General features: G+C 39.4%; 2 protein-coding genes across 2 annotated transcripts; both read left to right on the top strand.

Moving 5' to 3' along the window:
* parp14rs1 (poly(ADP-ribose) polymerase family member 14-related sequence 1) lies at positions 1 to 12,256 on the top strand. The gene is given in 18 exon segments (XM_051405158.1): positions 1 to 175; positions 315 to 415; positions 927 to 981; positions 2,796 to 3,086; positions 3,956 to 4,180; positions 4,311 to 6,562; positions 6,704 to 6,934; positions 7,182 to 7,403; positions 7,783 to 7,861; positions 8,123 to 8,269; positions 8,516 to 8,578; positions 8,776 to 8,952; positions 9,223 to 9,444; positions 9,533 to 9,975; positions 9,977 to 10,142; positions 10,420 to 10,556; positions 10,955 to 11,129; positions 11,424 to 12,256. Coding segments are annotated over 18 exon segments (5,445 nt in total). The 3' UTR covers positions 11,708 to 12,256.
* A 1,437-nt stretch (positions 12,257 to 13,693) lies between these two features.
* On the top strand, positions 13,694 to 26,352 carry esyt3 (extended synaptotagmin-like protein 3). Its single transcript, XM_051405159.1, has 23 exons — positions 13,694 to 14,262; positions 15,820 to 15,861; positions 16,283 to 16,417; positions 16,659 to 16,735; positions 16,853 to 16,922; positions 17,031 to 17,120; positions 17,203 to 17,258; positions 17,355 to 17,475; positions 17,675 to 17,851; positions 18,212 to 18,294; positions 18,707 to 18,755; positions 19,366 to 19,455; positions 19,576 to 19,638; positions 19,736 to 19,795; positions 22,045 to 22,116; positions 22,382 to 22,468; positions 22,615 to 22,764; positions 22,924 to 23,267; positions 23,409 to 23,507; positions 23,929 to 24,060; positions 24,195 to 24,300; positions 24,570 to 24,619; positions 25,421 to 26,352. The coding sequence occupies exons 1-23, from the start codon at positions 13,909 to 13,911 to the stop codon at positions 25,458 to 25,460; spliced, it is 2,547 nt and encodes an 848-aa protein (XP_051261119.1). The 5' UTR covers positions 13,694 to 13,908; the 3' UTR covers positions 25,461 to 26,352.
* The last annotated feature ends 463 nt before the right edge of the window (positions 26,353 to 26,815 follow it).

Genomic DNA, 26,815 nt, shown 5'->3' with positions numbered 1-26,815 from the left:
ATGGCAGACGCGTACTCGCATGCTCTGCTCGTCGAGCTCGAAGAAAACAACGTACAGAAACTTAAAAACAAGTTAGTGAAGTACTTTCAGAGTAAGAAATCTAACGGGGGCGACTGTGAAGTCGATTATGAAAATGGCAGCAGGACAGCGGTGCTTCGCTTCCGCAGAGTGGAGGGTGAGTATGGCCGGATAAAACTTATACCGGATACTTGACTTTTGACGTTAAAAACAAAACGTAACCTTACTTTTTTGTTTATTTTCTTAATCAATCCTACTTCCTTACTGACTGAGAGTTGTTGTCGTTTTTCTTACAGATCAAAAAAATGTTTTGGGGAAAGAGGCGCATCAGATCACTTTGGATAAAGGCGTGCTGAAGATGACTGTTCGCTTATTAACAGATGACACGGCAACACAGGTTAGTAACACCCCCCCTTTAGTAAAGGAAACTGTCAGCAACTGTGGTGAACTCTGTGTCCCACTAGAGATTAACTGTGAGACCCCCACCTGAGTGAGATTCCTGTAGTGTCATTGGGCATGTGTGACAGGGCCTATTTGGGGAGGGTACAGACAGCCCGGCTTTCACTTCCTATAACAATTCAATCAATCAGTGATATTGAACTATTTGCTGTGGACTGAAATGGGGACTGTAGTTCGTATCAGTTCATGATAAGCTGTGAAAGAGAAACCCTGTACATCTTCCATCTGACCGGCAGTCATGTGAGTGATCATAATAACTTAAGGCGTTGCTACATTCTGTGATTTAGTTCCTGGTGATTGGATAACATGATACCAAAACAAAACGTACAAATCGCTTGCAAAGCATTGTCATGAAAGGGAGGGAATTAAAGTCAACTGGTGACATAAGTTGCCAAAGTGATAAAAAACACAGGTGACTTAAAATCTATGTTTTTGTCCATTTTATACAGGAAGCTCCATCTCCATCTCCAGTTCCATCTCCAGCTCCTAAACTCAACCAGAAATGTAAGTACAGATTAAAACACATATGTGCCATACTCTCATATGTTTGTCTGTGCTCTGTATCTTTGTTGGATAAGTGTGTGATTGCTTCTTGGTCATAAAACACACACAGGTTTTTGTGTATTTAAAGGACACAGGTCCCCAAATGTATATGGTAGGTTTCCCTTTCCATATGAAAAAGTACATCTGCTCATGTAGTTCATTCTATAATATACTTTATAGTAGCTAAAAGTACAGCTTTGTCCATTATCTGCGTTCATTTTTCAGCTATAATGTCAATTTGTTTGGGTCCACATAGTGTATTTATAATAAGTTATTCATTTTCTGTAATCATGTGGATAGCAAGAAGTTTATTTACTGTAAATTATCAACCTCATTAATACATATATCTGGATATAACAGGACTATCCAAACAATTTTCTGTGGTCAGGAAGATATTCCTCACCTCACCTGTGTTCCTAATTGCTAGAGTTTAAGAAAGTAAAGTAAAATTGGGTCCAAAGGTTACTTCCTTTACATGTTGATCAGACAGACAGAGAAATCAGAGACTTAGAGCATTGTAGGCCTTAAACCAGGATCAGCTGTATTTGCTGAAATCTTGTTAATATAACATCTTAATGGTTATGCTGACCTTTTGTAAGTGTGATAAATTGCCGTAACGTACAAAATGTGTTTAGTTTGGTTTGCTGATGTGGCCACATGCTTTGGGGTCAAAAAGGTCAGCCTCACTCTGGTCTCGAACCACTAAGTACACTAAGATCTGTATGTAACATTTACTTAAAGATACACACATCGGTGACTGATATAGTGTCACTATGTCTGCTGTGCTCGGATTATGAAAAATTATTCTGCATGTTTTAATTCATTTGATTTCAGCTTCTCAAATTTGAATATGTTCTGGTTTCCTGTCCTCTTTGACAGTTGTCCATCTTTGGGTTCTGGATAAAATTTAAGCACATCACATTTGACTTTGCGAAACACTGAGCAACACTTTCCATTACTTTTTATGGACCAAACAATTAATTAGTAATGAAAAAAATGATTGTTAGTTGAAGCCCTAAATGTTTGTAAACCGTTTTTAAGCCCAGACTTTTTTAAATGTTGTTTCTGATGATTTCTAATCTTAAATTTAACTATTTCACTGATTGCTTCAGTTGTGAGAAACATTCTGCTACACTTTTCATACTTGGCTTCGCGCTGGCCTAGTTGTTTGTTTCTGTTTTGCTTCTCTCCACATACCTCTCTCCTCTCTCTCTCTCTCTCTCTCTCTCTCTCTCTCTCTCTCTCTCTCTCTCCCTCTGTCTCAGTTTTTCTTTTGATCAATATCTATCTGTCTATTTGGATAGTTGGTTAAATGTCATATTAATCAATAACATGAACATAAATTACCACAGCCCAGCAGCGTCTGATAAGGCACAGTAATGATCTGTATAAAATGGCTGTCACTCCCCGCCCTGTTGGTATTGACAGTGTTCACATGTCTGTGGTTGATGGGCTATTAAGACATAAAAACACTTGTTTAGAACAAGGCAGTACACATATTTTTAGATAATGAGACTCGAGTATTAATAATGTTGTATTATCAACATTGAAAAGCAAGATTATATGAGCAAGCTGGCACAGGTATATTGAAAATATATATTTAATTTTTTAAAATTAAAAAATATTTTTTTTAGGTAGGGGCCTAATGGCATGCCACAAATTGAAATAAACTTGCCACAAATACAAATTGTATTAATAGTTGGCTGTTAAGTGCTATATTATCTCGCTTCATTAAGAAATGTGTGTTCAGTCATTTAACCTTCTTGTCTTATTAGCAGTGGATGTTGATGTGGACAACAAACAGTCAAACACTGAGGAGTGCACACCTGCAGCCGACGTTCAGACAGAGGCGAAAGGCGGAGACAACGAGACAACAGACGACGAAGAGCTCTGCTCCACTTCGGCTGTTTTAGGAAATATTCCTGCAACATTAAGCCAGGAGTTTTTGGAGATGCTTGTGGAGAATATCTTAAAGGATCCTGACTCTCCATCTGCCCTTAAAAGCTTCAACTTGGAAGTAGTTCCTGAAATCTCCTCTGCTGTGGTGACTTTCCAGAGTGGAAAAGGTACTTGTGTGTATGTGTGTGTGTGTAATGTGTGTGTATTACAGTAATAGTTCCAAACAGCTCAACTTATTCAGAGGTTTTCATTTTACAAACGATACAGGATGCACCTGTATAATCTCCAGCATACTTCTGATGATTTTCAGCATTTAGAAACAAGTCTGTTTTTTGCAGAATTACATTTGTATGAGAAAAAAACATTTATGACACGTCACACCTTGATAGACAGCTGATGGCACTAGCTAACTAACTAGCTAATATGACTATTACAGTGAGGCAAAACACTAAGCTGAATTACACCAAGAAAGAGAAATGACAAATAGAGAAATTACTTTGATTCCTGCAGTTTCCCAGACCAGTAATGGTCAGCACACATAGAGAACACAGAGGTGTCCTCGTCCTGAATACTGGCAGCCTATATTAAATTCCCACGTATGCCAGATGAAGGCTATATGCCAGAATATACACATATTGGTCAACAATGCACTGACAATAGAACCTGACAAAGTGCTGTACTTCATATAAAATCATCGATGAGCAGTAGAGGTACCTTATGTGCTTTTTCTAGCAAACAAAGTTATGCTGTAAATCAGTAGTTTTCACCAAAATATGTTGTATGAGTCCTCATAACCTAGAAAACACGTTGAAGGCATGAAAACATCATCAGGATTGTGTGTCGTGCTCCACAGTGCTAATACTGGTCAAAACCTCCACAGCGTACCATTTAGTAAGTTAACAAAGTGTGCTGTGTGGATCCCAACATAACTTTAAACCAATCTTATGTTTGGCTGATTTCTTTTTCTAAGAAAGCCCTAAGAGGTGTGAAAATTGTCATTGCCTAACTACCTTAACTTTTTGTCACTATTTCACAGAAAACACCAATTTTGTGACAAGATGCCCCCAAAACCGGACCTTCACAAAGAAAGGACTATCAGTCCAACCTCTTGAAGTCACAGAGCAAGTCGTGGTTGAAGACCTGGAAAATTTTAGTGAGGATCTCATCCGCCTTTATTTTGAGAATGCAGGTGGGGACGTGGAAAATGTTGTGCTTAATGAAGTGGAACAGTCCGCCATCATCACCTTCAAAGACCACAAAGGTAGTGCAGTTACAGTACATATTAAATATTACTGTGTGAATATACATGTAGTATTATGAACATCAGAGATTCAATTAATTCTAGACAGATGTGACAATGTAATATTTTCTTGTAATTTCTCTCCCCATAGCGGTTCAGAAAGTCACGAAGAAGAAGCATCACATCAAACAGAAAGAGATCAGGGTTTATCCGTTTTACAAATCGTTAGGAACAGCCCTCTATGGCAAAGACAAGCCTTCCATAAAACTCCCTGCTGCCATCTCTGAACTAATTGACAGTGCTGTCTGGAAATACCTAAAGGACAATCGATCAGCAAGAGAGACCATTAACAGTCACTTGGCAAAACACTTCTGCAATGTGAACCTCAACCAATCTACTGTGTGCTTGAGCCCTGTATCTTTGCTACTACAACAAAAGGATGCCAAAGCCCTCATCAAAGAGTGGGGGGACACTGTGAAGACTGCCTTTGCAGAAGCTCTGTCAAAATTCAAATCCCTGAGGCTTCCGCTAGAGTCAGAGGTATGGGAAGAGTCAGAGAAGAAGATCAGACAGGAGCTACTGAATGAGGATGTGGTTGTAGTGCCTGATAAAGCCAATGGTGTTTTATCAGTGGTTGGCCTTGTGGCTGATGTTAACAAACTAGAGCAAACTCTACGTGAAGTTGTGAACAAGACTTTCAAAAGGTGGCAGAGGGAGAAATCTAGTGTAACCCAAGAGATCAAAGTGGCTCCGTCAGTTTTCCACATCCTATGTCAAGATGGTCTTCAGGACAAGCTGCAACGTGTGTACCCCGAAATCAAAATGTCATTTACTAAAGATAGTCCAGATTTGATGGTAACTGGCTTAAGGGAAGAGATTATGGCAGCAAGCAAAGTTATATATGATGCAATGTTTGCATTAAAACGTGAGAATTTAGAACTAGATAAGTTTGTGCTTGATTGGTTGAAGGATGAAAAACAGGAGGAGCTTACAAATGATCTCCTCATATCCAATGGAATAAATGCCACATTTGAGATCAATGCACACAGGGTGCAGCTCCTTGCTGCTTCTGACAGAGATCTGAATGATGCTGAAGACCATCTTGGAAGGCTGCTGATATCCGAGTACATTGATGTTGAAGACAGTAATGTCCTGAAGAGGAAAGAGTGGGAGCACCTTGTCAGTAATTTGGAGAATGCCAACAATAAGCCATGCAGGGGAATTCAAATCCATACCACTGGTGAACAAGTTGTAGTGTCTGGCCACAAGGATAGTGTCAGAAGAGTTAGCAGTGCACTTGATGACTTTTTAACACAGTATGCTGAAGTGGAAGAAACTGTCGTGGTCAAGCCCAACACTATAGTTGAATACATTCAAAAACATGACACACGACAGTTGGAGCAAATTAAAGACAAAGTAGTGGTGTTTTATAGAAAGGAGGCTATCTGTCTTACTGGTTCTAGAGTAGATGTTGAAAAGTGCAAGGACTTGGTTAAAAACATGGTCTCTTCTGTGGTCTTTGAAATGTTAAAAGTCTCCATGCCTGGAGGGAAGAAGCTCTTCCAGGAAAAAGAAGCTATGTATGTATCTTCACTCTTGAGTGATACTGGCTGCCTGGTCCAGCTGGTTGATGAGACTAGTGGCGGACAGGGTGACTTGGCCCACAGTCGGCTACCAAAACCTGTGTACCAGCTTCAGACAGCTGATGGAGTGGAAATAGCCGTTTGCAAGGCAGATATGTGCAGCTACCCAGTGCATGCAGTTGTCAATTCTTCTAATCAGGACTTGAAACATAATGGAGGTCTTGCAAAGGCGCTTCTGAATGCTGCTGGCCCTCAGTTGCAGGTTGAATGTGACAAACATATGAACTTGAAAGGACAGCTGAAGCCTGGGGACTGTGTCATTACTGGTGCAGGGGGGCAGCTTTGCTGCCAAAAAGTCATCCATGCAGTAGGACCACAGTTTGATCAAGGTAATCCCCAGAAGGCTCTGGCACAGTTGAAAAGAGCTGTTAAAGGAAGCTTGGAACTTGCTGAAACGCATGGTTGCATCTCGGTTGCTCTGCCTGCCATCAGCAGAAGCCAAGGCTTTCCTCTCAGTTTGTGTGCAACCACCATCATCAAAGCAGTGAAGGAACACTGTGATGACAAGTATGGTGACAACACCCTGAAGAAGATCCATTTTGTGAACAATGATGACAGTGCTGTTCAGGCTATGGATATGGCTGTCAGACAGGAGTATGGGAATCATGGTGTCAGTCATTCTCAACAAACTCTTGCTAACAAAGACACCAAGTCTCCACCGGTGAAACGTGCTAAAAGTGACTCAATGTGCTTGGGTCAAGTGCAGACCAAAGAGGGCATGGTCATCACTGTTACTAAAGGAAATATTGAGAACGCCACGGTAATTTGGATTTTTTATTATCGTTCACTAACTGCAATCATTATTTTCTGCATGAATTTTACACCACTGATTCTTGACTGTTCTATTTTCTAAAAAACAGTAAGGTGATGAACTGATAACATTCTGTTCACTCATTCTTAGACGGAGGTGACCGTGAATACTGTGTTTGAAGATCTTACGCTGACCAAAGGGGCCGTTTCAAACGCCATCTTTCGTGTGGCTGGACCTAAACTTCAGCAGTTGGTAACTGCAAAAAATGCTAATGGAAAAGTAGGTGAGGTCATTGTTACTGATGGCTGCCAGCTGAAGAGCAAGCAAGTCTTCCATGCAATCACACCTCATTGGGACAATGGACAAGGCGCAGCTGAAAAGGTAAAGAGTTACATCCCGCATATTATTTGTTTAATAACTTTTAAATTAGTTGACAGGTCAAAACACATCATACTGAATATACCACAGATCTACACTTTTCTTCTCTCTGCATAGTATGTAAAACATGATTCTGCTAAAATATATAACACAAGAAATATTGCTTTCTGCTTTCTTTGAGGTCGCAAGCAGTGTAAACATTAAATATCTTGCACCTAGATATTAACAGCATTCATGCTTTGCCTTCCAGACCCTGAGTGGCCTTTTCAAGGATTGTTTGGACAAGGCCGAGGACAGTGGTCTGAGCTCCATATCCTTCCCTGCCATCGGCACTGGGAACCTGGGTTTCCCAAAAAACCTTGTAGCCTCATTGATGCTGGATGAAATCTTAGCGTTTAGCAGTAAGAAACAACCTAAGCATCTGAAGAAGGTTGTGATCATACTTTACTCGGGAGACGCTAACACTATCCAGGTAAGGAAAGAAAAAAAAGCTTTGTAGTACTTAAAAGGCCCCAACAGTTAACTGAAATTTGGAAACAGCAACATTAATCTACAGTTATAATCTGTAATATTTTAGATCTGGTTGATATTGTAATACCAGTAGTTACTGCTAGGAACAGCAACTGTGGTTTAATACTACAAGTCCCAAAATTCTGAGGGCAGCAAATGCTATTTGAGCAGCTACTCTGTCAGAGATCAACTGATGTATCTGTTTATAGTGCAGCCAAACAAGTCACAACTACATCACTGTTAACAAAGAGGCAGTCAGTTAAGTCTGTGTTTCTAATTGCTGTGATATTTGTTCTTTGCTGAGATTTTTGTATCAGAAATCTCTCTGATTCTGTCTCCAGGCGTTTAGTGATGAATTCACTAAGAAGTTCCCCAATGCCTCAGGTCTTTCGGTGCCAACAAGTTCCCAACAAAGCTCAGGTAGGCAATATTGTTGCACCATTTTAATGTGCGATTATTAGTATAACGTAATAACAGTTCTCTAAACAAACATCATTTTAGAGTTAAGTACTCAAAAATGTTTTATTTATACACCAAACCAAAAATACTTCAGTAATGATCAAATTATACTGTTTTTGTCATTTTAACAATACTGAATTGTCTTTATTGTCTAAGAAAAAAGCTTTACTTAATGGGTTTTTGGGCTGCTGTTCATTCTTTTTGTTTCTATGCTGCTTCAAGGTCCCTTCTCTAAAGTTGTCTCAAGCTCAGGAATGCACGAGACTAAAATGGGTAGCGTGGCTATACAGGTGGTCACAGGAGACATAACCAAAGAGACCACTGATGTCATTGTCAACTCCTCCAATGAAGGTTTCTCTCTTAAGTCAGGTAAAACTGTTTATTGTATTTGTTACCCCAATGTATTTGTAAGTACTCTGCACTTTATTGCTTTTTTACTTTTGGATTTATTGTTAATTTTAACATGTTGTCGTAGTGGTAGTACTATCCACTACAAGAAAACACATGTTGACACTTTTAACATCAATATCAACACAAAAAGAGAGTAATCGTCCTGCTATTTATATTTATATGTATTTGTTTTTATATTTATTTTTTTATCTTTCTCTCTTCTAGGGGTATCGAAGGCTATTCTGGATGCAGCCGGTCAGACCGTTGAAGCAGAATGCCAAACGCTTGGTAAGGAAACATTTACACCCAAAGTTGACGGCAAACACAGTATAACAATAACAAGTTTCCTTGCTTGGTAATAACATAGGTAGAATCAATCATTAAGCCAAATCTGTAATCGTAACTCAAGGTTGTTGAACTAAATACACACACATAATGGTTGTCAAAGATCAGAGGCATTTAAATTCCACTGTCTACACCTTTAGGTGCCCAGCCCCACCCAGGTATGATAATGACCCAGCCAGGCAACCTCAAGTGTAAGAAGATCCTCCACTTGGCTGGACAGACGGACATAGTAAAAATCAACAAGGTTGTGAAAGAGGCACTCCAAATGTGTGTGACAAACTCATACACTTCTGTCTCGTTTCCTGCCATTGGCACAGGTGAGCTTCATCGAGAGAATGTGATGTTTATCATTGTGAATCCTGAGTTTGAATATCTTGACATTGATCCCCAAACCCATCTCAGTTGATGGGTTAAAACGTCAATGAAATCCTACTTATTGCAGAATTATGGTTTGAATTGGGTTTGCAAAAAATTGGGATTTAATTAGCTTTGTATTCAGAAATATTTACATTTAAATTCATTTAGAAACAATCATCACAGTCATGCCACAGCTGGCAGAGTCCATAATGTCTGCTGTACCATTTTAGGTCAAGGCAATGTACAAGCAAAGCAGGTGGCAGATGCCATGTTGGACGCAGTGATAGATGTGTTGAACCAAAACACTTCCAGTACCCTGAAGACAATCCGGATCGTTATTTTCCAGCCACCCATGCTAAAAGAGTTCTACAACAGCATGCACGAACGAGAAGCTACTGATCCTAAAGATAAAGCAACCGGTTTCTGGGGGAGCGTCGGCTCCAAAATCAAATGTAAGCACAATGAAGAGAATAATTTTGCTGTTCATATTCCTTAATCCATAATCACTTTTACATGTCAGTGTTGTATTTTTTCCTTCAGCATTATTTGTTGGAAGTTCTGACAAACTACAGAAAGAAGAGGATTTTGTCATTGAGGCTCTGAAAGTGGACCCAGCTTGCTTCCACATCTGTGGCGAGTCAAAGACTGAAGTTGACAAAGCCAAGCAGTGGATCAACGACATTATATCTAAAGAGCATCACAGCGACACCATTGCTGACAACGCCATCCTCAGCTTGTCTGATGCAGACCAACAACGCATTGTTGACATCCAGAAGACCATGAGCGTGAGCATAAGGACTGAGAGCAAGAAGGGTCAAGCTTCACTCACCATCAAGGGGCTCAGCAAGGACGTGCTCAAAGCCAACAATGAGATCCATGCGATGCTGAGAAGGGCGAGAGATGAGGAGGACCTGAAGAAGAAAGTAGAACTGGCAGGCACAGTGGTAGAGTGGGTGTTCATGCTGGGGTCTCAGTTTCAGAGTTTTCGATTCAAAGACCAACTACGAGCTTGAGCAAGCGCTGGAAAAGAACTTACCAAGTGCAAAAGTAACCATCCAGGGTCAAGTCTACACTGTAACCATGCCAAATGGACCTGCTACTGATAACCAGGGCCGTGTCATAGAGATGAAGCGCATTGACAAACTGAGAGGTAATGAATCGTACCTTTGTCCTCTGATAGGGGAAGCATGTTATTTGTCACAACTCAACCACAATAATGCCGGGGATAATTATGACTTCATTATGAAGCCAGAATAAATATTTTGCTTTTTTTATTGGCCAACTTTATCAGCACTGTACGTATTGTTTTAAATGTTGATATCTGGTTATCGAATCAGATTTCGTATGCAGAAAAGCTGCAAAGAATATTGCCAATACATTGTTGATGCCAGGAATAATAAAAACAAAACTGTTTACTATGCCACTAGATGAAGACATCCCTGATAACTGGGATGCCATGCCAGCCAACACCCCGAGTCATTCCGTCACCGTCGCGGCTGGGACAACCGAGTACACTGAGATCCAGACTCTGTTCCAGGCCACATGCAAACAAGCCATTATAAAGGTAGACTTCATATAACATGCACTGTATGTAATGAATACCAGTGTTTCCTCTATGTTGATTTTGGAGTGGCGACCCGCCACTGTTAAATTTCTGCCGCCACGGTATCAGAAATGGGGCAGATGCACAATGTAGTCACGGTTGCCTTTTAAATGATCCTGCCGACATAATGCACCCCCGTTGGCTGCCGCTCACATCCCAATTTAACAACGGACGGGCCTGCCCCCACTGCTAACAAAAAAATCCCAGAGGAAACACTGGAATACTCTTTGTCATCATGTATCTCATCATCGGGTGACAAATCAATCACTTCAATAAAGTTTTTTTGATGAATAGCAAATTTATTAAAACTCCCTAATACAGGAAAAGCAGAATGCACATTTACTTTTGCCTCCTTGTAGATTGAGAGGATCCAGAACCCTGTTCTGTGGAAGAGCCTACAGCTGAGGAAGCGTGACATGGAGCTGAGAAATGGTCATCAGAACAACGAGAAACGTCTCTTCCACGGCACCTGCCACGACACCGTGGCCTACATCAACAATCATGGCTTCAACAGGAGTTACGCAGGAAAGAACGGTGAGAGGTTGAAAATATGAGACACACACATTAATCAGACACTTCCTCAATCTATATTGAAAACCTGAAGGCAATTACAGTGTGACACGTGATTGTTAAACATATTTTTAAATCACTTTGGTCATACTGTACCTCACTTGGTTACTAAGTTGGTTCAGAATAATATCAATAATAGAAGTTTAATTTTAACAGATGTTCAGACGATTCAGTGACTTTTGGTTATTTAAAAAACAATGATATGATAATTATCTCACAGATAGAGTCACTCACTTTCTGCTGTTATTACATTTTCAGCTGCTTGTTATGGCAATGGCACATACTTTGCTGTCAATGCTAGCTACTCTGCCAGTAACACCTACTCCAAGCCAAATCAAAATGGGGAGAAGTGCATGTACCTCTGTCGAGTGCTGACGGGGGACTTCACCCTTGGACAACAAAACATGATCGTGCCACCGGCCAAGGGCGCCGTCTCTGTTCAGAAGTACGACAGCGTCGTGGACAACGTTGCCAGACCCAGCATGTACGTTATCTTCCATGACACCCAGGCGTATCCTGAATATTTGATTACCTTCAAGTGACACACTAAAGCGCTAACTAAAACAAGTGCCTTACTTTTGAAACTGCCTTACAACAAGTAGCTCGTTGCTAATTGTCAATTGATTACTATATTTGTTATTTTCAAGATGTTTCTTTAAACTTACAATGATTGCAATAATAGCTGCCATTTCCTGTTTTACAAACAACCAATAATGATTACGAGGGTCAGTTATGGTACTATAAGTAGTAAGACTTAATATAGTGCCTTGAAATATGTTTGTGGCCATATAGTGGAAGATGTATGCAAGAACAAATAAAACAAGGGAAAAAAAGAGGGTTGCGGAAACAATTATTGCCTGTATGTATGTTACGCACTGTGTAAATGCACTTAACATTGTACTGAGATTCTTGACTCCCGGTAAGCTTATGGAAAGTACCTGTTCTTCCAGGAAATCTTGTAATAGAAAAATGTGTATATGTACGCATGTGTAAATCAGGTTAACAATCACTTTTGGTTTTGAAAGTAGAATTGAAACTTATCCACTGTTCCAATAAACAAGCCTGCACAAATAAAAACTGGTTCAAGCACACTAATATTTGTTGTCTGTTTTCTATGCCTTTTTAATTTAAAGTTAATTACTCTCTACATTTTTTTGTCTATTACAGCAGAATACATAATAAAGTGAGTAGTTTTCATTTAATTTACAGTACGAAAAATGTCATGAAAATATATTCGCAAATGCTTTTTCACAAATATACATTCCCTCACATATCTTTAAACAGCAGAATATTTACGTAAGTACGTTTCTCTGTATATTTATGTCTGGTTAAATAACTAATTAAATCACACGTTTAAAAAAAGGGGGGGCGGGGAAACAGTCAACAGTTTCCATATTGGCATAAACAGAAACACAACTAAGGGATAAATATACCCCAAACAAATAAATCAGTAAACATGGCCTGCTTATCACCCCTTGTATGGTATACATAGAACATTTCCAACATTACCCAGTGGTAAATAGTAGTTTTAACATTCTGAAACCAAACCTATACAATGAAGGGACTGATATTCTTAACTCCAGCTCAGGAGCAAAAAGTAATTTTGCTGGTCATAAAAACATCTTTAAACATATACTCTCTTGCTTTAAAATGAATATCCAGATGCTATAAGTAAAATAAAAACAAGGGAATATAAAACTAAATGTTTAACATCATGTTAGTAGCCTCTCCCCATAACTCTAATTTCTTAGGACTTCCTTGAGATTCATTATGTCAAAATCAGACATTATCATTATACAGGAGTAACTTAAAGCTCTGAGATGTCAGCAGAACCAGAATAAATGCCAGTTATAGATTAATCAATTTTTTTTGTAAAAGTAGTAGCATTTTGTGCATAATAAATAAATGTCTGTATTTGCAATTCCTTGTAATGCTGCTTTGATTTCCTCAAAGTCCTTAAGTGTCTCCCCTCTCAGACAATAAACCTTTCCAAGTCCTTGTATTGAAGTTTCCCTGCAGATGCCTTTCAGTTACAGGAAAGCACATGACTTCTGAGACAGTATGAAGGAGAGTGCAGGCTTTATTAGAAATGACCTCTGCTGCACTCTCTGGCTCCACCTGCAGGTCTTACTCCAGAATTACAACCCTGACTAAAATCTCCTGTTGCTTAGTCAAACAAATGTTGAGATTTAGGGCTTTGCAGATAACAGAAAGGGCAAACCACTGCTGTCCTTTCAGACATATCGGCGGATGATTTTGGACGATTAGAGTCACAATAAAAAATGTTTTTACTAAATTATTTATTTATTAATTATTTATTTACAATAAAAAAAAAAAAGAAACTGCCAACAACAACATGGAAATAAATGTGTAAATAAACTATACAAAACAATATAATAAAGCTATAAAGAGTGAGTGTAAAAACAAACACAAACAGATACTATAATAGAAGGATATTTGCATTCATTTTTAGGGTGGAATTGTTTTTTGGTTGCTGAGCGCATTCTCCACCCATGGGCGCAGGTGTGACTACCTGTCTTTTGGAAGTTTCAAACACGGAAGTTTTTAGGACTATGACGGCTGATTTTACTAGTCCCACCGATGGTATGTGCAGTAGATTGGCATGTGTTGTTTCCTTATTTAGACCGACATAAGCAAGAAGAGAAAAAGCTGTTCAGCCAGTGAGCGTAAAAACAGCTCTTTTAGGACGCCAGGAACCAGGTTCCAGCGGGAGTCCGACCCAATGGCATCCGCCGGACAGATGTATCCGAGCGGCCCGGCGGAGGGAGTGGGGCTCGGGGAAAGCTTGTCGATCCACGGCAGCACGGAGAAGCTGAGCTCCTCCGCCGTGAATCGCATCCTGATGGAGTTCCTGATGTACTTTGGCAGAGCCATGTTGGTCTTTTACCCCGTGTATCTGACGGGATACCTGGGCCTCAGTGTCAGCTGGGTGCTGCTGTGCATGATGATGGTCTCCTGGTGGAAGAAGAATCGCCAGTGGAAAGAGGCCCGGATCGGAACCGCCATCGACTTTGTGGACAATGAGACACATTTGGTCAACAGGGAGCTGAAAAGTGCCTTACAAATGGCATCATGGGTACGTCGGGTGTAGTGGAAGGAGTACTGAGGGGTTGTACTGGAGTAAAATTAGTAGAAATGGAAGTAAGTAGAAGTCCTGCATTCAAAATCTTATTTAGGTAATATTGGCATTAAAATACACTTAAAGGGCCTTTTCAGAATCTCATATATATATATATATATATATATATATATATATATATATATATATATATATATATATATATATATATTTAAAACCCCAATATTATAATTTTATATCATTAATTACATTTGGTAAAGGTGTTTATTCTATAATAACTAGATAATCATTTATTAGTAGGTATGTATTTTGTATGGATATAATATGAATCTACAAAAGTAACTAGTTACTAAAGCTGTCAAAAAAGTAGTTAAAGGAAAGAAAGTACAATATTTGCTTCCAACATGTAATGGAGTGAAAGTATAAAGTAGCAAGTACTGGAAACAGGCCTACTCAAGTAAAGTACAAGTATCTATAATTGTGCACAAGTACAGTACTTAAGTAAATGTACTGAGTTTACTTTATTTTACTGGGGCAATGGATGTGAACTGCCTTGTTTAAGGGCACTCCAGCCACCAGAGACATCAAAGGGATTCAACCTCAGTAACACTCCAGTCACTGAAGAAAGGTCAAATGTCAATCTTTTTTTTTTCTCTGATATGCAGCCAAGTTGTGTAAAACATCCTGAAACAAGTCGTACACTGCAGGTCGCATGTCATGCTCTCTGTTGCCTTGACTATGATGCACTTTATTTGCATGACTTAGGCAAAACCTCCCATACTCAGAAAGGGGTTAAGCCAGCCAAACGTGCTGTAATTCTGTAGGAGGTTTAATTTCTCCACATTTGGTTACACCACACCCGCACAAACAGTGACTCATGGGAACTAAAGAAGGGAGCGACAATCAGACGGGTTCGTCTGAGGAGGAGCAATGTATCGTGCACGGCAGATGTGATAATCAGATTACATTTTAATCGTGGGTGGGGTTGTTGTCTTTGTGTGTGAAACAAATGATAATGATGGCATACTTTATTAAAACCTGAAACAGAATTCCATTTTAAAGATATGCAGATTTATGATTTCTAGCCATTGTAAAACAGTTATATCACCCCGTTTATTGGTCTTAAAAAATGTACTTTAGCATCTTTGGCAGAACTCACTGATGGTGCTGTAGTTTATTTGGATAAGGGGTGGGCCCATCAGATGTTCTGTACTAGTACATGATTCCAACCCTCTGTTGCAGTCCGCAGTTTTGACGCTGCAGAGAAACTTTGGTAAGCCATAAATAACTAATTCCAATGTCCATTTATACTAAGAAATGTCTGAAATGGGAAAATTTGGGATCCTCCAGTTTAGATTTTATAAAATCTGACCGATTTTACGTTGAATAGTCTCACTTGTATAAGTCTTTTAAAAATTGCATGATGGATAATGAATAATTACTGGCACAATTCTGTCTTCCATCTCTATCATCATGCATGCCTTTATGTTGTTTGAGTTGCTCAAATACACATTACAGACCCACTTCTAACTTTACTGTCATTTCTCTTTTAAGGTCCACTTTCCTGATGTTGAGAAAGTTGACTGGGTTAACAAGGTACAGTATCAAAATAAAGTGATCTTCCTCCCCCTCTCTGGTTTTAGGATTTTATGAGATGATGTTAATCATCATCATCCCATCCTCAACTTCCCACCACACATGGCTCTGATTTGAATGTGATTGATGTACACTAAAACACATACAAATGAAGACCATGTGAGATATAGCACAGGGTGTTAAACTCACTTGGGCACACTGAGATGAATGAGCCAAAAGCAACAAACAGACTGCTGTATTTTTCTACAAACTGAAACTTACTTTGTCAGTATGATTTAAAGAATGCAACTAGAAAAGCTTAAGTCATAGTGCCTTTAAGCATTCCTTCGTTATAAATGTGCACATGAAATTAAATTAGCTGTTTGATTAAGGTGTGGAATCGAGGCGTATTCACATGCTCTGTTTTGCTTTGTATGTTCAGGTGTTGGAGCAGGCCTGGCCTTTCTTTGGTATGTACATGGAGAAGCTCCTTAAAGAAAAAATCCAGGCGTCCGTCAGGCTCTCCAACGCCGCGCTCAAAACATTCACTTTCACCAAGGTCCACTTTGGACGCATAGTAAGTTCGCATTTGTATTCAGTTTGCATCCATTTGACCTCCATTTCTCTTTTGATACTTTTAAAGCAAGTAACCAAATCTTTTACGGGTTTATTTTACTGTTCTATGAAGCAAAGAACTCCTCTGTGATTTGCTGTATTATGTAATAATGCCACCACTCCTGTATCTGATAAACTGAGAGTATTGTGTGTCATTAAATATGGTTGAGGAGGTTCCTTTTAAATGTTTCCCTAATTTCCAGCCTCTCAAGATCACTGGGATGAAAGCGTACACACATGAAGTGGATCAGAGGGAGGTGGTTCTGGACTTGAATATAAGGTTGGGTATAAGCTGTTTCTGTCTTGTCAAATGTGTTTTGGTCCCTCTCTTCAAACTCTGAACAGCGCCCAGTGGGGTACAGTCATTTACTTCTCATCGGCAATATTCACTTTGCAGTTATGAAGGCGATGTGGACATCGACGCTGTGGTGAAGGAGCCGATCACAGCTGGTGTCAAAGGAGTACAAGTGGGCGGCTAATTTTTCAGTATTATTATATCGCCTTCATTGTCATACAGTATTTACAGTACAGTACAGTGTTTACCGTTCTTGTAAAAACTGTCCTGAATCTTCCAGCTCAAGGGGATGCTGAGGGTCATTTTAGAGCCGCTCATTGGTGATGCGCCACTGGTGGGAGGAGTCACCTTCTTTTTCATTCGCTGCCCTGTGAGTGCACACACACATTCGTTGCCTTACTGTCATCAAGGGATGCCATTAGTCAAGTTTTAAACCCATTTTTTTATTCCAGACCCTGCAGATCAACTGGACTGGCATGACCAACCTTTTGGACAGCCCTGCCTTCAGGTTAGTGTCCACAGGAAACCCCCCCTGACTCTTACACAGTGTGTTATGGTCACCCCAACATTTTGAAGCTCTCTCACCTCATCTGTCACCTTCCAGTTCGTTGTCCGAGGAGACCATCATGGACATTATCGCCTCGCTCATGGTGCTGCCCAACCGCATGTGTATACCCCTCATAGACCAGGTCAAAGTAGACCAGATGAGGTTCCCACTACCTCGTGTATGTAAGATAAACTTTCCATTTCACACATGAATCTTCTATCAACTGCTGTCACTTGCATTTTAAATTACTGTACCATTGCATATTTTAGGTTAGGATTTGGAAAGACACATAGATATGTAGGTGAAGATTTTGTCTTTTTCTTACATGTGAGACGATTTTGTTAGTTTGAGTCTGGCTTTCCTTGTCTTCTCCTCAGGGTGTGGTGAGGGTTCACTTGCTGGAGGCCAAGGACCTGGTGGCTAAGGACACATACATGATGGGTTTAGTGAAAGGCAAATCAGACCCCTATGTAAAACTCAGAGTCGGCAACCGAAAATTCAAAAGCAAGACCATCAAAGAGAATCTGAACCCCACATGGAATGAAGTGTATGAGGTAGAGTAACGGCAACACACTGAAGTTATTATTAAGGGCCTTTAAAACCCCTTGATAAACTTACTTATCACTCACTTGCATGATGGTTAAGCCTGAACAAGACTGTTTTTCTTATCCTGTAACCCTGCACATGTTCTGGTATGCGACAGGAAACTACAAAAAATCCCATCACACATTTCCTTGTTTGTGAAAGGCAAAGCTTAAAGACAAAAACTTTGTCACAGATTGCCTTGAAGGGCTAGACAAATCACTGTTAGCAACTCATTGTTTGAAAGCTGAGGTTCTCTCCAGCGTGTTTGTGTTTTATTTTCAGTATTTAGTGTATAACCTTCATCATATCCCTTCTTCGTCTGCTGGCAGTTTGTGGTCCACGAGGCCCCGGGGCAAGAGTTGGAGTTGGAGCTATACGATGAGGACACAGACAAAGATGACTTCCTTGGAAGGTAATCAAACGACTGATGAAGAGAATGCTGTTTGACTCCCCTCCTCACTTTACTGTATGCAAATCATGTAGGAGTTTCTCAGGCATTGCTTATTACCCTGACAAAGGATGTCAAATTCTCATTATTAGCATTAGTGTCTTGATTATTGTGTACTTATTAGTATTTTTTTATATGTCGGCAGGTACAGTATGTATATATTTGAATAATGTGTCGTGTTTTATAGCCTCATGTGCTGTCTCAGCCTTTGCTTGAAAATATACAGCAGAATAGCTCGTACAAAGATAGTGTAAGGGAAGACAGCTGAGTAATGATGTGGAATATGTGAAAAATATGAGTACGTATTGTATTAGTGCTGAAAATATACTTTAAATGTTTTTGTTTTGTGGTTTTCACGCTCTCATTTTCACCTTAGGTATAATCTCGATTTGGGAGAAGTGAAGAAGGAGAAAGAAATGGATCGGGTGAGCTTATATGTAACGTTGTAGATACACTGAATTAAGTGATTTGTGCCTAGTAAGAGCAGTTTTCTGCAGTAGGAAAAAAAACAGTTGTAATCACAAAATGATTGCCAGCACTACAGGACATTACAGTGTACTGTCTCCTACTGTTTTAAGTCCTAATAAAACATCTTGCGGTAGCATCATTTTTAAGAATGGTAAAAAACGTTTATCTGTCATGATAACTACTCCTGTTGGACAAATTCTGATTAACAAAAATATTGTCATTTTGTTCAACTGATATAATGATAAGCCTAATAATGCATTGCAATGATTCAGACACTGGAATTGGAACCAAACAATAAAGAAAACCAACTTTTAATATTAAACGTTTGGCAGGGTAGGCTATAGAGTCATTCAATCTTTAACAGGCAATATAGTAATTGTAGGGGAAACCCTGCTAAAATGTTACATTCTTAAACGATAAGTAATTTATTATCCTGACAGGCGATAGTCGAGTATATTGTACGATTAATAACATTTATTATTGTGACAGGCTTAATGCCAGTGTTCAATTTAAATAGTCTTTATATAAATGATCATGTCGATGAATGAATCCCCCTCTCCGTTGTAGTGGTTTCCTCTGGAAGGGATCCAGAATGGAGAAGTTCACCTCAAGCTCCAGTGGTTTTCCCTTAAGGATGACCCCAGCCTGCTGACGGAGGTAACCTCTTTGTTTCTCACATTTCTTTTGCCTCTTTTTACAACAGGTTGCCCCTGTGTGTAACTCAAGTTTGTCAGTTGTGTAAACACTGTGTCGCTCTCTGCCATCACTCTCTTCCAGTCCTCCGACGGCTTTGCTTGTGCTATGCTCGCGGTGTATCTGGACAACGCGTCAAACCTACCAGTAAGTGGCTTCAAGCAGGGGACTGTTGTTGGTGAGAGCGGATGATGCAACATGGGTAGAAACGTGTGCTGATGTGTGTTCATGTGTTTGTCTCCAGAAAGACCACCGTGAGATCACAGAGAATCATAAACACGGGAAGCACTCAAAGGAAGCCCGGGTAAGACGAGAGCTTTTTTTTAAGCTTGCAGTATTGTTACATAAGGCTGTGGTCCTGTGATTATGCCAGCTGCCCTCCCTCCACTGTAGCTGCTATAAGAAGGAGCTGGGCCGGCCCCTCACGCCCCATTTTTATTGTGTCACAGTTGGTTTGGTGTTGTGATTAATTGCCTTTTTTTGTGAATATTCACCACTAAAGGAAAGATAGAAAGTTTTGCCCTTGAGAAGGAGGGTAAACTAGTAAAACATAAAGAACATGCTGTGTATATGTATAAGAAAAACTAAAACTTCCTCATAAGAAAAAATCTTCTCTTCCTCATTACTGAGAGTCGAAAAAGTACATTGTTTTATGACATTGATTATTTCCCCCCGTTGTAGAAACATAACAGTAACATAGCATTAAAACATAATCAATATGAATGCATATTTAATTTTTTCACTAATCCACTGCTGATCATAAAAACATTATTCCCATAGACTGTAAATAATGTGTAATTTTTATTGATTCATTTACCAAAATAACAATAAGAATTTAATGTCATCTTCTCTGTATCTTTTCATAAACATGATCACATAAAGTTGTTCTTGCTCATAATTCTCTCAGTTGCTAACACCAGCCTAATCCTTGCCATAGGACCCATACTGTTCCTAAACTATTACCCTGTACGTGATTTAACACCGGTATATGAGACACCTAATCCAGAGCTCTTTGGTATGCAGAGGCCCAACCCCTGTTCCTGCAGACCCTTTCTTTTTAATCTTACAGCTACTACTCCCTTGCAGAGGAATGCACACAGCCTTATATGTTAGGGGTTGTCAACACTGGGATTTCTTTTTTGCCTCTTTAAAAATCCAGTTTGAGAGTTACAGTAGTTCCACATTTGAATTGGTATAGCCAAAAGAAGATTGTGTGTTGGCTTTCGAGAGTCAAATCGGGCATAACATTTAGCGTCTCTGTCACTTTACTGCCTTACAATCGACAATTCTTCTATCTTGATGTCAAACAAAAGCCTCAGCCAGATCAGATGTTTCAGTTAGTGCTCCAGTTGTACTTGACCCTGTGCATAGCTGGTATTTCCCGTTTGTTGAGTGCATGCTTGTCATTTTATGTGGGTGTGTTATTATCAGCTGGTGTTCATGTTGCTAGATTCCTTTCTTAACCTGGAGCTTGTTCAGGATCAGTTTCCCATCATAAAGAAACACGCAGAGAAGTGTTGATCACTAAGATCACTAAGGGAATATTATTTGTGGTGGAAGATCTTGTTGAGGAAATTAAACAGTCACTATATTTATAGTCATTTGACCTCTTTGTAAAGCAAAAATAGGCTCATATTTCTGAGGATTTTAAGAATTATACATTGGACAAATCAGTAAATGCCACTGAGGTCACAGATCACATCACAGTTTCTGTGACAAACATTTGACACATTCAAATGTCTCATCTGGTCAGTAAGGCCGCTATAATTGAATAGTAAGAATCATTTAATGTCACTATTTGACCTGTTAAACAAATCTGACCCAATACAAAAAGCTCAGTCAGTAAAAGCTCTTGCCTCTAAATGCCCTCTGCTGGTCATTGTGTGAAAATACAGTCACAATGCAACAAGTTAAGTGTGAAACAACAAAAATAACGTAGTAAAGGCGGTTTGTTCATTTGCAGAAGATTCTGAGGAAAAACAAATACAAGGGGAAAACATGGATGGTGATGTGGTTGTAACAGTTACTCAGTAAATATATATTTATTGTAGACAGTCTCTGCCAACATATTGAGCTCACTGAAGGTGTTTAAAACCTCAAATGTGTCTGCATCAACCTCTGGTTTTATATTTGTTAAAATGAGACATAATGCTCATGTTAGCTGTGGCTACCAGCATAAACATCTGTTTAACGTGCCTCCAGACAGTGAGGTATGTCAGACATGTATTAGAGAGGAATGCAACCTGGAAGGCAACAGCCTGCTTCTAGACAAACTCCCAGTGTTGGCTTGTTGCTGGTGGCCTTTTATAATAAATGAAAGCATTTTGATAATGGTAGAACTGTGTCATAATAAGAAACTGAAAGCAGTTGAGCTATTAAGTGTCAGTATATTTTTAATAATGGTGAGTTACTCTGTCCATCAGTGCAGTAGATAACTAATGTTACTCATTGTCCCTGGGGTTTTCTGTGTCAGTGTTATTGGCACACAAAAATGCAAAGTGTTGATGTATTGCTTTTTTTTTTCTTTAATTGAGTGATTTGCTTTGTTTTCAGCTCACAAAGAGAGCTGCCTGCCCCAACTCCTTCGTGGAATTTTCCATTGATAAAAACGTTCAAAAAAGCAAGGTATAGCTGTGACTTTATGACATTAACACACAATTTTCTCTTTAATTTATCATATGAATGAAGGAATATCTATTACTTAATGTTTAACCTAGTTGTATTTGTATTTTAGTAGCTGTAGCTGTACAAGTAGACGTGTAACTGTCATTCAAATTGACATGAATGTGCTGTAAAAATGTGCTGTCACAAAAAGCAAACACACAACACAGTAGTAGCTTTTTGCAATGAAACCACTGAGTTGTAGCTAACACCTCTTCACTTTTCACAGGTTGTGTATGCAAATAAAGACCCGGTGTGGGAGGAGGGCTTTAACTTTTTTGTGCATAATATCAAAACACAGCAGCTCTGTGTTCAGGTTTGTCATTTAAATGTCTACACACTAAACAGAACATTTCTCAGCTATTTAAAACATTTCTCGAGGTTGCACTAGTCAAAATCTTGAGTCTAAATTGATGTTAATTTCTGTTGGCATATTCTCACATTTTTGCTCTCGTGGTCCAGGTCAAAGAGCCTGAGAAGAAGACTCAGCTTGGCATTCTCAACTTGCCCCTGAGTCGCCTCCTCAACAGCTCCAACATGACTGTAGACCAGCGCTTCCTGCTGGAACAGTCCGGAGCTAAAAGCGAGATCAAGCTGAAAGCCACTCTTAGGGTGGGTACACAACATCGGCAAGCTTACACACACGTTTAGTACATGGAAACTCACATTACATGGAGATCAAGCACATCACACAGTCTTGTATAGCAAACGACATTTAGCTGCTTCCTGTTCAAAGCTAAATTTCAACCTGTGTCCTCGATCCCAAAATAGATTCTTACTGTGGAAAAGCCTCCACCCAAGATTATCCTCGACCCTCCTCCACAACCCAAAAAGCCAGGACCACAGACCAACCAAGGAGGTAAAGCCCCTGAATCCACTCCCGCACTTTCCTCCAACGCTGCCCAAGCCTCATTTCCGACCCAGGCGGCTGATTCCCAGAATGGCTATAGTGCAGACTATTCAACCCAACGCCGTGGCTCCTTCCTGGCTTCTGAAACCTGGCACCCATCTCCTTCCCCATCAAACATTCGTCGGTTTGACTCCCACAGCCTGCTGTCAGAGAACTCCATCGCTTCGTCACGTTTCGACCTTTCAGAGGGAGCATCGTATCCAGAGTGAGTCTACGGCTTAGTGTCTTTTTCACACCTTTAGTGTGCCGACTTCTAACCTTTCTAAAGATGTTATGAACAAAACTGTATGGATTTTAACGAGGTAAGTTATAAAAGTGATGTTTAAAAATGTTTTGACCACTATAGGGCCATCAGGAATCATCAGGGTTCGTTTGGGGAGATCCACCTGACTGTACGCTATGCCACCTTGAGGAAGAAACTCATTGTCTTGGTCGACTCCTGCAGGTACATCAGAAAAACCCAGCCTGTTTCCCAGCAGCACTAATACTGACCAGGGATATATCCATTTGCTCATCTCAGCTCTGAACAAATTTTATACATATGAAACCAGAAATTCAGTTTCTATGTGATAAAAGATAAATAACTATATATAAGTTGAAATACAGTACATATACTTAACTTTGCATATATATGTCAACCTCATACTGTGCTTGCAGTAGGTAGATATGAAGAGAACCAAGTTACAGTAACATAACTTCTTTTTCAGGCCTTGTTACAAGATAAAAAAACAGTTTTGTGTTGAGTATTTTTTCTCCAATTGAACACACAAATTCAAATTCAAATGTCAAAGTTGTTCAAAAGAACTATGAAATAGAAAAAGCAAAGCCAGCAATGATAACCTATTGTGTGCACGTGTTGCCTACAGGAACTTATTCTCCTGCAGTGAGAATGGCACAGACTCTTACGTCCGCCTGTATTTGCTCCCTGACCAATCCTGGAGACACCGCAAGAAGACGCATGTCAAGAAGAGGACAGTCGACCCTGTCTTCAATGAAAAGTAAGCTTACCGGATTCATCCTGCATCACACATTTGAATGAGAAAAAGCTAAAATGAGGCACAGAGGCTCAGAGCTTAAGACTGTGTGTCTGGAACTTTTTTTTTTTCTTTCTGCCAATCTTCTTTCCTCACAGGTTTGAATTTGATTTGGAACTTGAAGACGTAAAAAACAGGAAGTTGGACGTGGCAGTGAAAAACAACAAGATGTTCTACACACGGGAGAGAAAGGACATTGGCATGGTAGGTAATGCTACCTGTGATAGACTGTCTTTTCATTCCTGACACAAGATTTCAAAGGCTATCAGCAGTTGAAATGCTCTCTGTTGTTGTTATTGGTGAGACAAATAGCTTCTACATTTCCAACTTTGGTTCATTTTAGTTCATTGTTGTTAATGTTTTTATTTCATACATATACTGCAAAAGCAATGTCTTGACTGCTATGCCTGTCACACTTTTTGGACTCAGTGTAGATAATTGACTGAATTTTCAAGTTCTGCTCATGTCCACAGGTGATGATCGATTTTTCACGGTTGGATATAGCCAAAGGCATCACACAGTGGTATGGGGCCCTGTTTTCTACTTTTCCATGATTTGTGTAGTAGCTGTAGAAGTAACAGTAGCTGTAAATAATTCTTGATGGTTTGTTCTGAGTGAAACACAAAGTGGCTTCGATGTTTATCAGAACTGTGCTGAATTGAAATCTTTCGTCTTTGTTTAAGTTTTCTTGCACTCATTACTTTGTTCTGGAGAGAAAATCCTGTCTCCCCAGCTTCTTTAGAGGAATAGTTTTGACATTTAGGGAAATGTGCCTACTCATCTTGCAGAGAGTTAGAGGAGAAAATCAATACCACTCTCAAATCTGTACAGTAAACTGAAGCTACTGTGAGCAGACAGTTAGCTTAGCCTAGAACAAAGGGGAAACTGGCTTTATGCAAAGGTCACAAAATCCAGCTACCAGCACCTTTAAAGCTTAATAATTAACACATTGTATTGTTTAATCCCTACATTTTTACACTTTTTTGGTGGATTAAACGAACAAGATATAATGTGATATAATGTGTTCGTTCGTGAGTTTTGGTAGATTAATTTTGTTTCTTTTTTTTTTTTTTACCTATTTAGCAGACAGACATGAGTGGTATTGATCTTCTTGTCTAACTTTTGGCAAGAAAGGGGAGAAGAATACTTCCCAAAATATCAAGCTCCTCCTTTAAGCTGGTAACAACAAACTTCAGAAATAACTACTGTTTGAAGCCTGGTTGGAGGGCAAAGACCTTTGTCTGGTCGACAGTAATAATGCGCACAAATGTTCATTTGGTTCAAGTATAATTATATGAGTATTTCATTTCTCTTCCCTCTCAAGGTTTGAGCTCACATTGCCTGGGCTGAAGAAATCCAGCTAGCAGGCAGAGTTGTAAAACATCTGTTTGCAGACTAAAGAGCAGCTCCTCAACCACAGCAAGGCCAAATGCGGGCCAAATAAATGCTTTGGAGAGTTGCATATTCCTTTGTCTTCCTTATCATCGCCGACCAGAGTTGCGTTTGCCAAAAGCAGATATTGTATGTCCAACGTGATCTGCCGAGGTACATACAGATTCACACCTACTGAAGGTCTTACTTGGAATAAAATGTTTATGTGCAGCTTATCTACTTACAGATATCCCCCACGATTTCACAAAAATATTCAGAATAAAATATACTGTTATAAATTATCTTTAAAGCATGCTTCGATATCTCAGAGATCATTTAATGATCCAATTTATTACAAGTTATTTGGGGTGACAAGCAGAAACCACATTATCCTGAATAATAATGCTACGGCTCATCATTTATTTTTATAGAAAAAGAGAATGTAATTCATCAGAAAGTGTATTTCTACCCTATCACAAACAAGATGACGTGTTTATTTTGGATATTTTATTTAGAGGTTTGGATTTTTAGTTGATCTGAGCCAAAGCTATCCTTTTGTATTTCCATGTAAATAATTGTATTGATAGTTTGTATGTAATATAGGAAAGGAAACAAAGGAAAAGCCAAGTTTGTTTGTTGCAGGAGACCCAGCGAGTCACTGCATGCTGAGGAAGGGTTACACGCTTCAGCTCCAACAATACATTTTTGTAGGTATTTTGTAGACTACCTATGTTGCTGTTCAACTGTTTAGATATTCAATCTGTTGTCCATTTAAATTATTCAGTTGCTGAAGAATTTAAGAAATGTTTCTGGTGTTTTTGAATAAAACTAAATGATTGTAAAATGTGTTTCCATGTGGCAAATAAACAATTTAATGCCAATAAATGTTGGATTTTTGAGTGTGATTGGTTGTCTCATTACATTCAGCCTGTAGAAGGCTCCAGCCATATTGTGACCCCCCCCAAGCAGTCCTGGCTGTGGCTTGAGGAAAAACATACTTATATAAAATATAAACCTATACTGCCAATGGTATAAACGCCAAAAACTAAAAAACTAACCATACACACCAGAAAAAGCACGGTGGGGTTAAACCATAAGATGCCAATTGGTTTACCATTGAGCAAGGTAGGGGTAGCTGCTTGGCGCCCCCAACTAATAGGACCCCTAATGGCTACAGGTAAAATATGTTTGGTTATAAAACATAAAAACTTCTATTCTAACACATGTATATCCTCTCCAACAATTTATATAGTTTCCTCCGGTTACTGTATGACCATCAGTGTCCCCCTACCCCCCCCGCACTACAGACTAATTGGACTATTCCGCTGCACACCTGAACGTTGTTGTT

This window comes from Dicentrarchus labrax, unplaced genomic scaffold (assembly GCF_905237075.1).
Source record: "Dicentrarchus labrax unplaced genomic scaffold, dlabrax2021, whole genome shotgun sequence".
NCBI classification, from domain to species: Eukaryota; Metazoa; Chordata; class Actinopteri; family Moronidae; genus Dicentrarchus; species Dicentrarchus labrax.
Note: the sequence above shows the minus strand (reverse complement) of the source record. Positions and strands in the feature narration are given on the sequence as shown.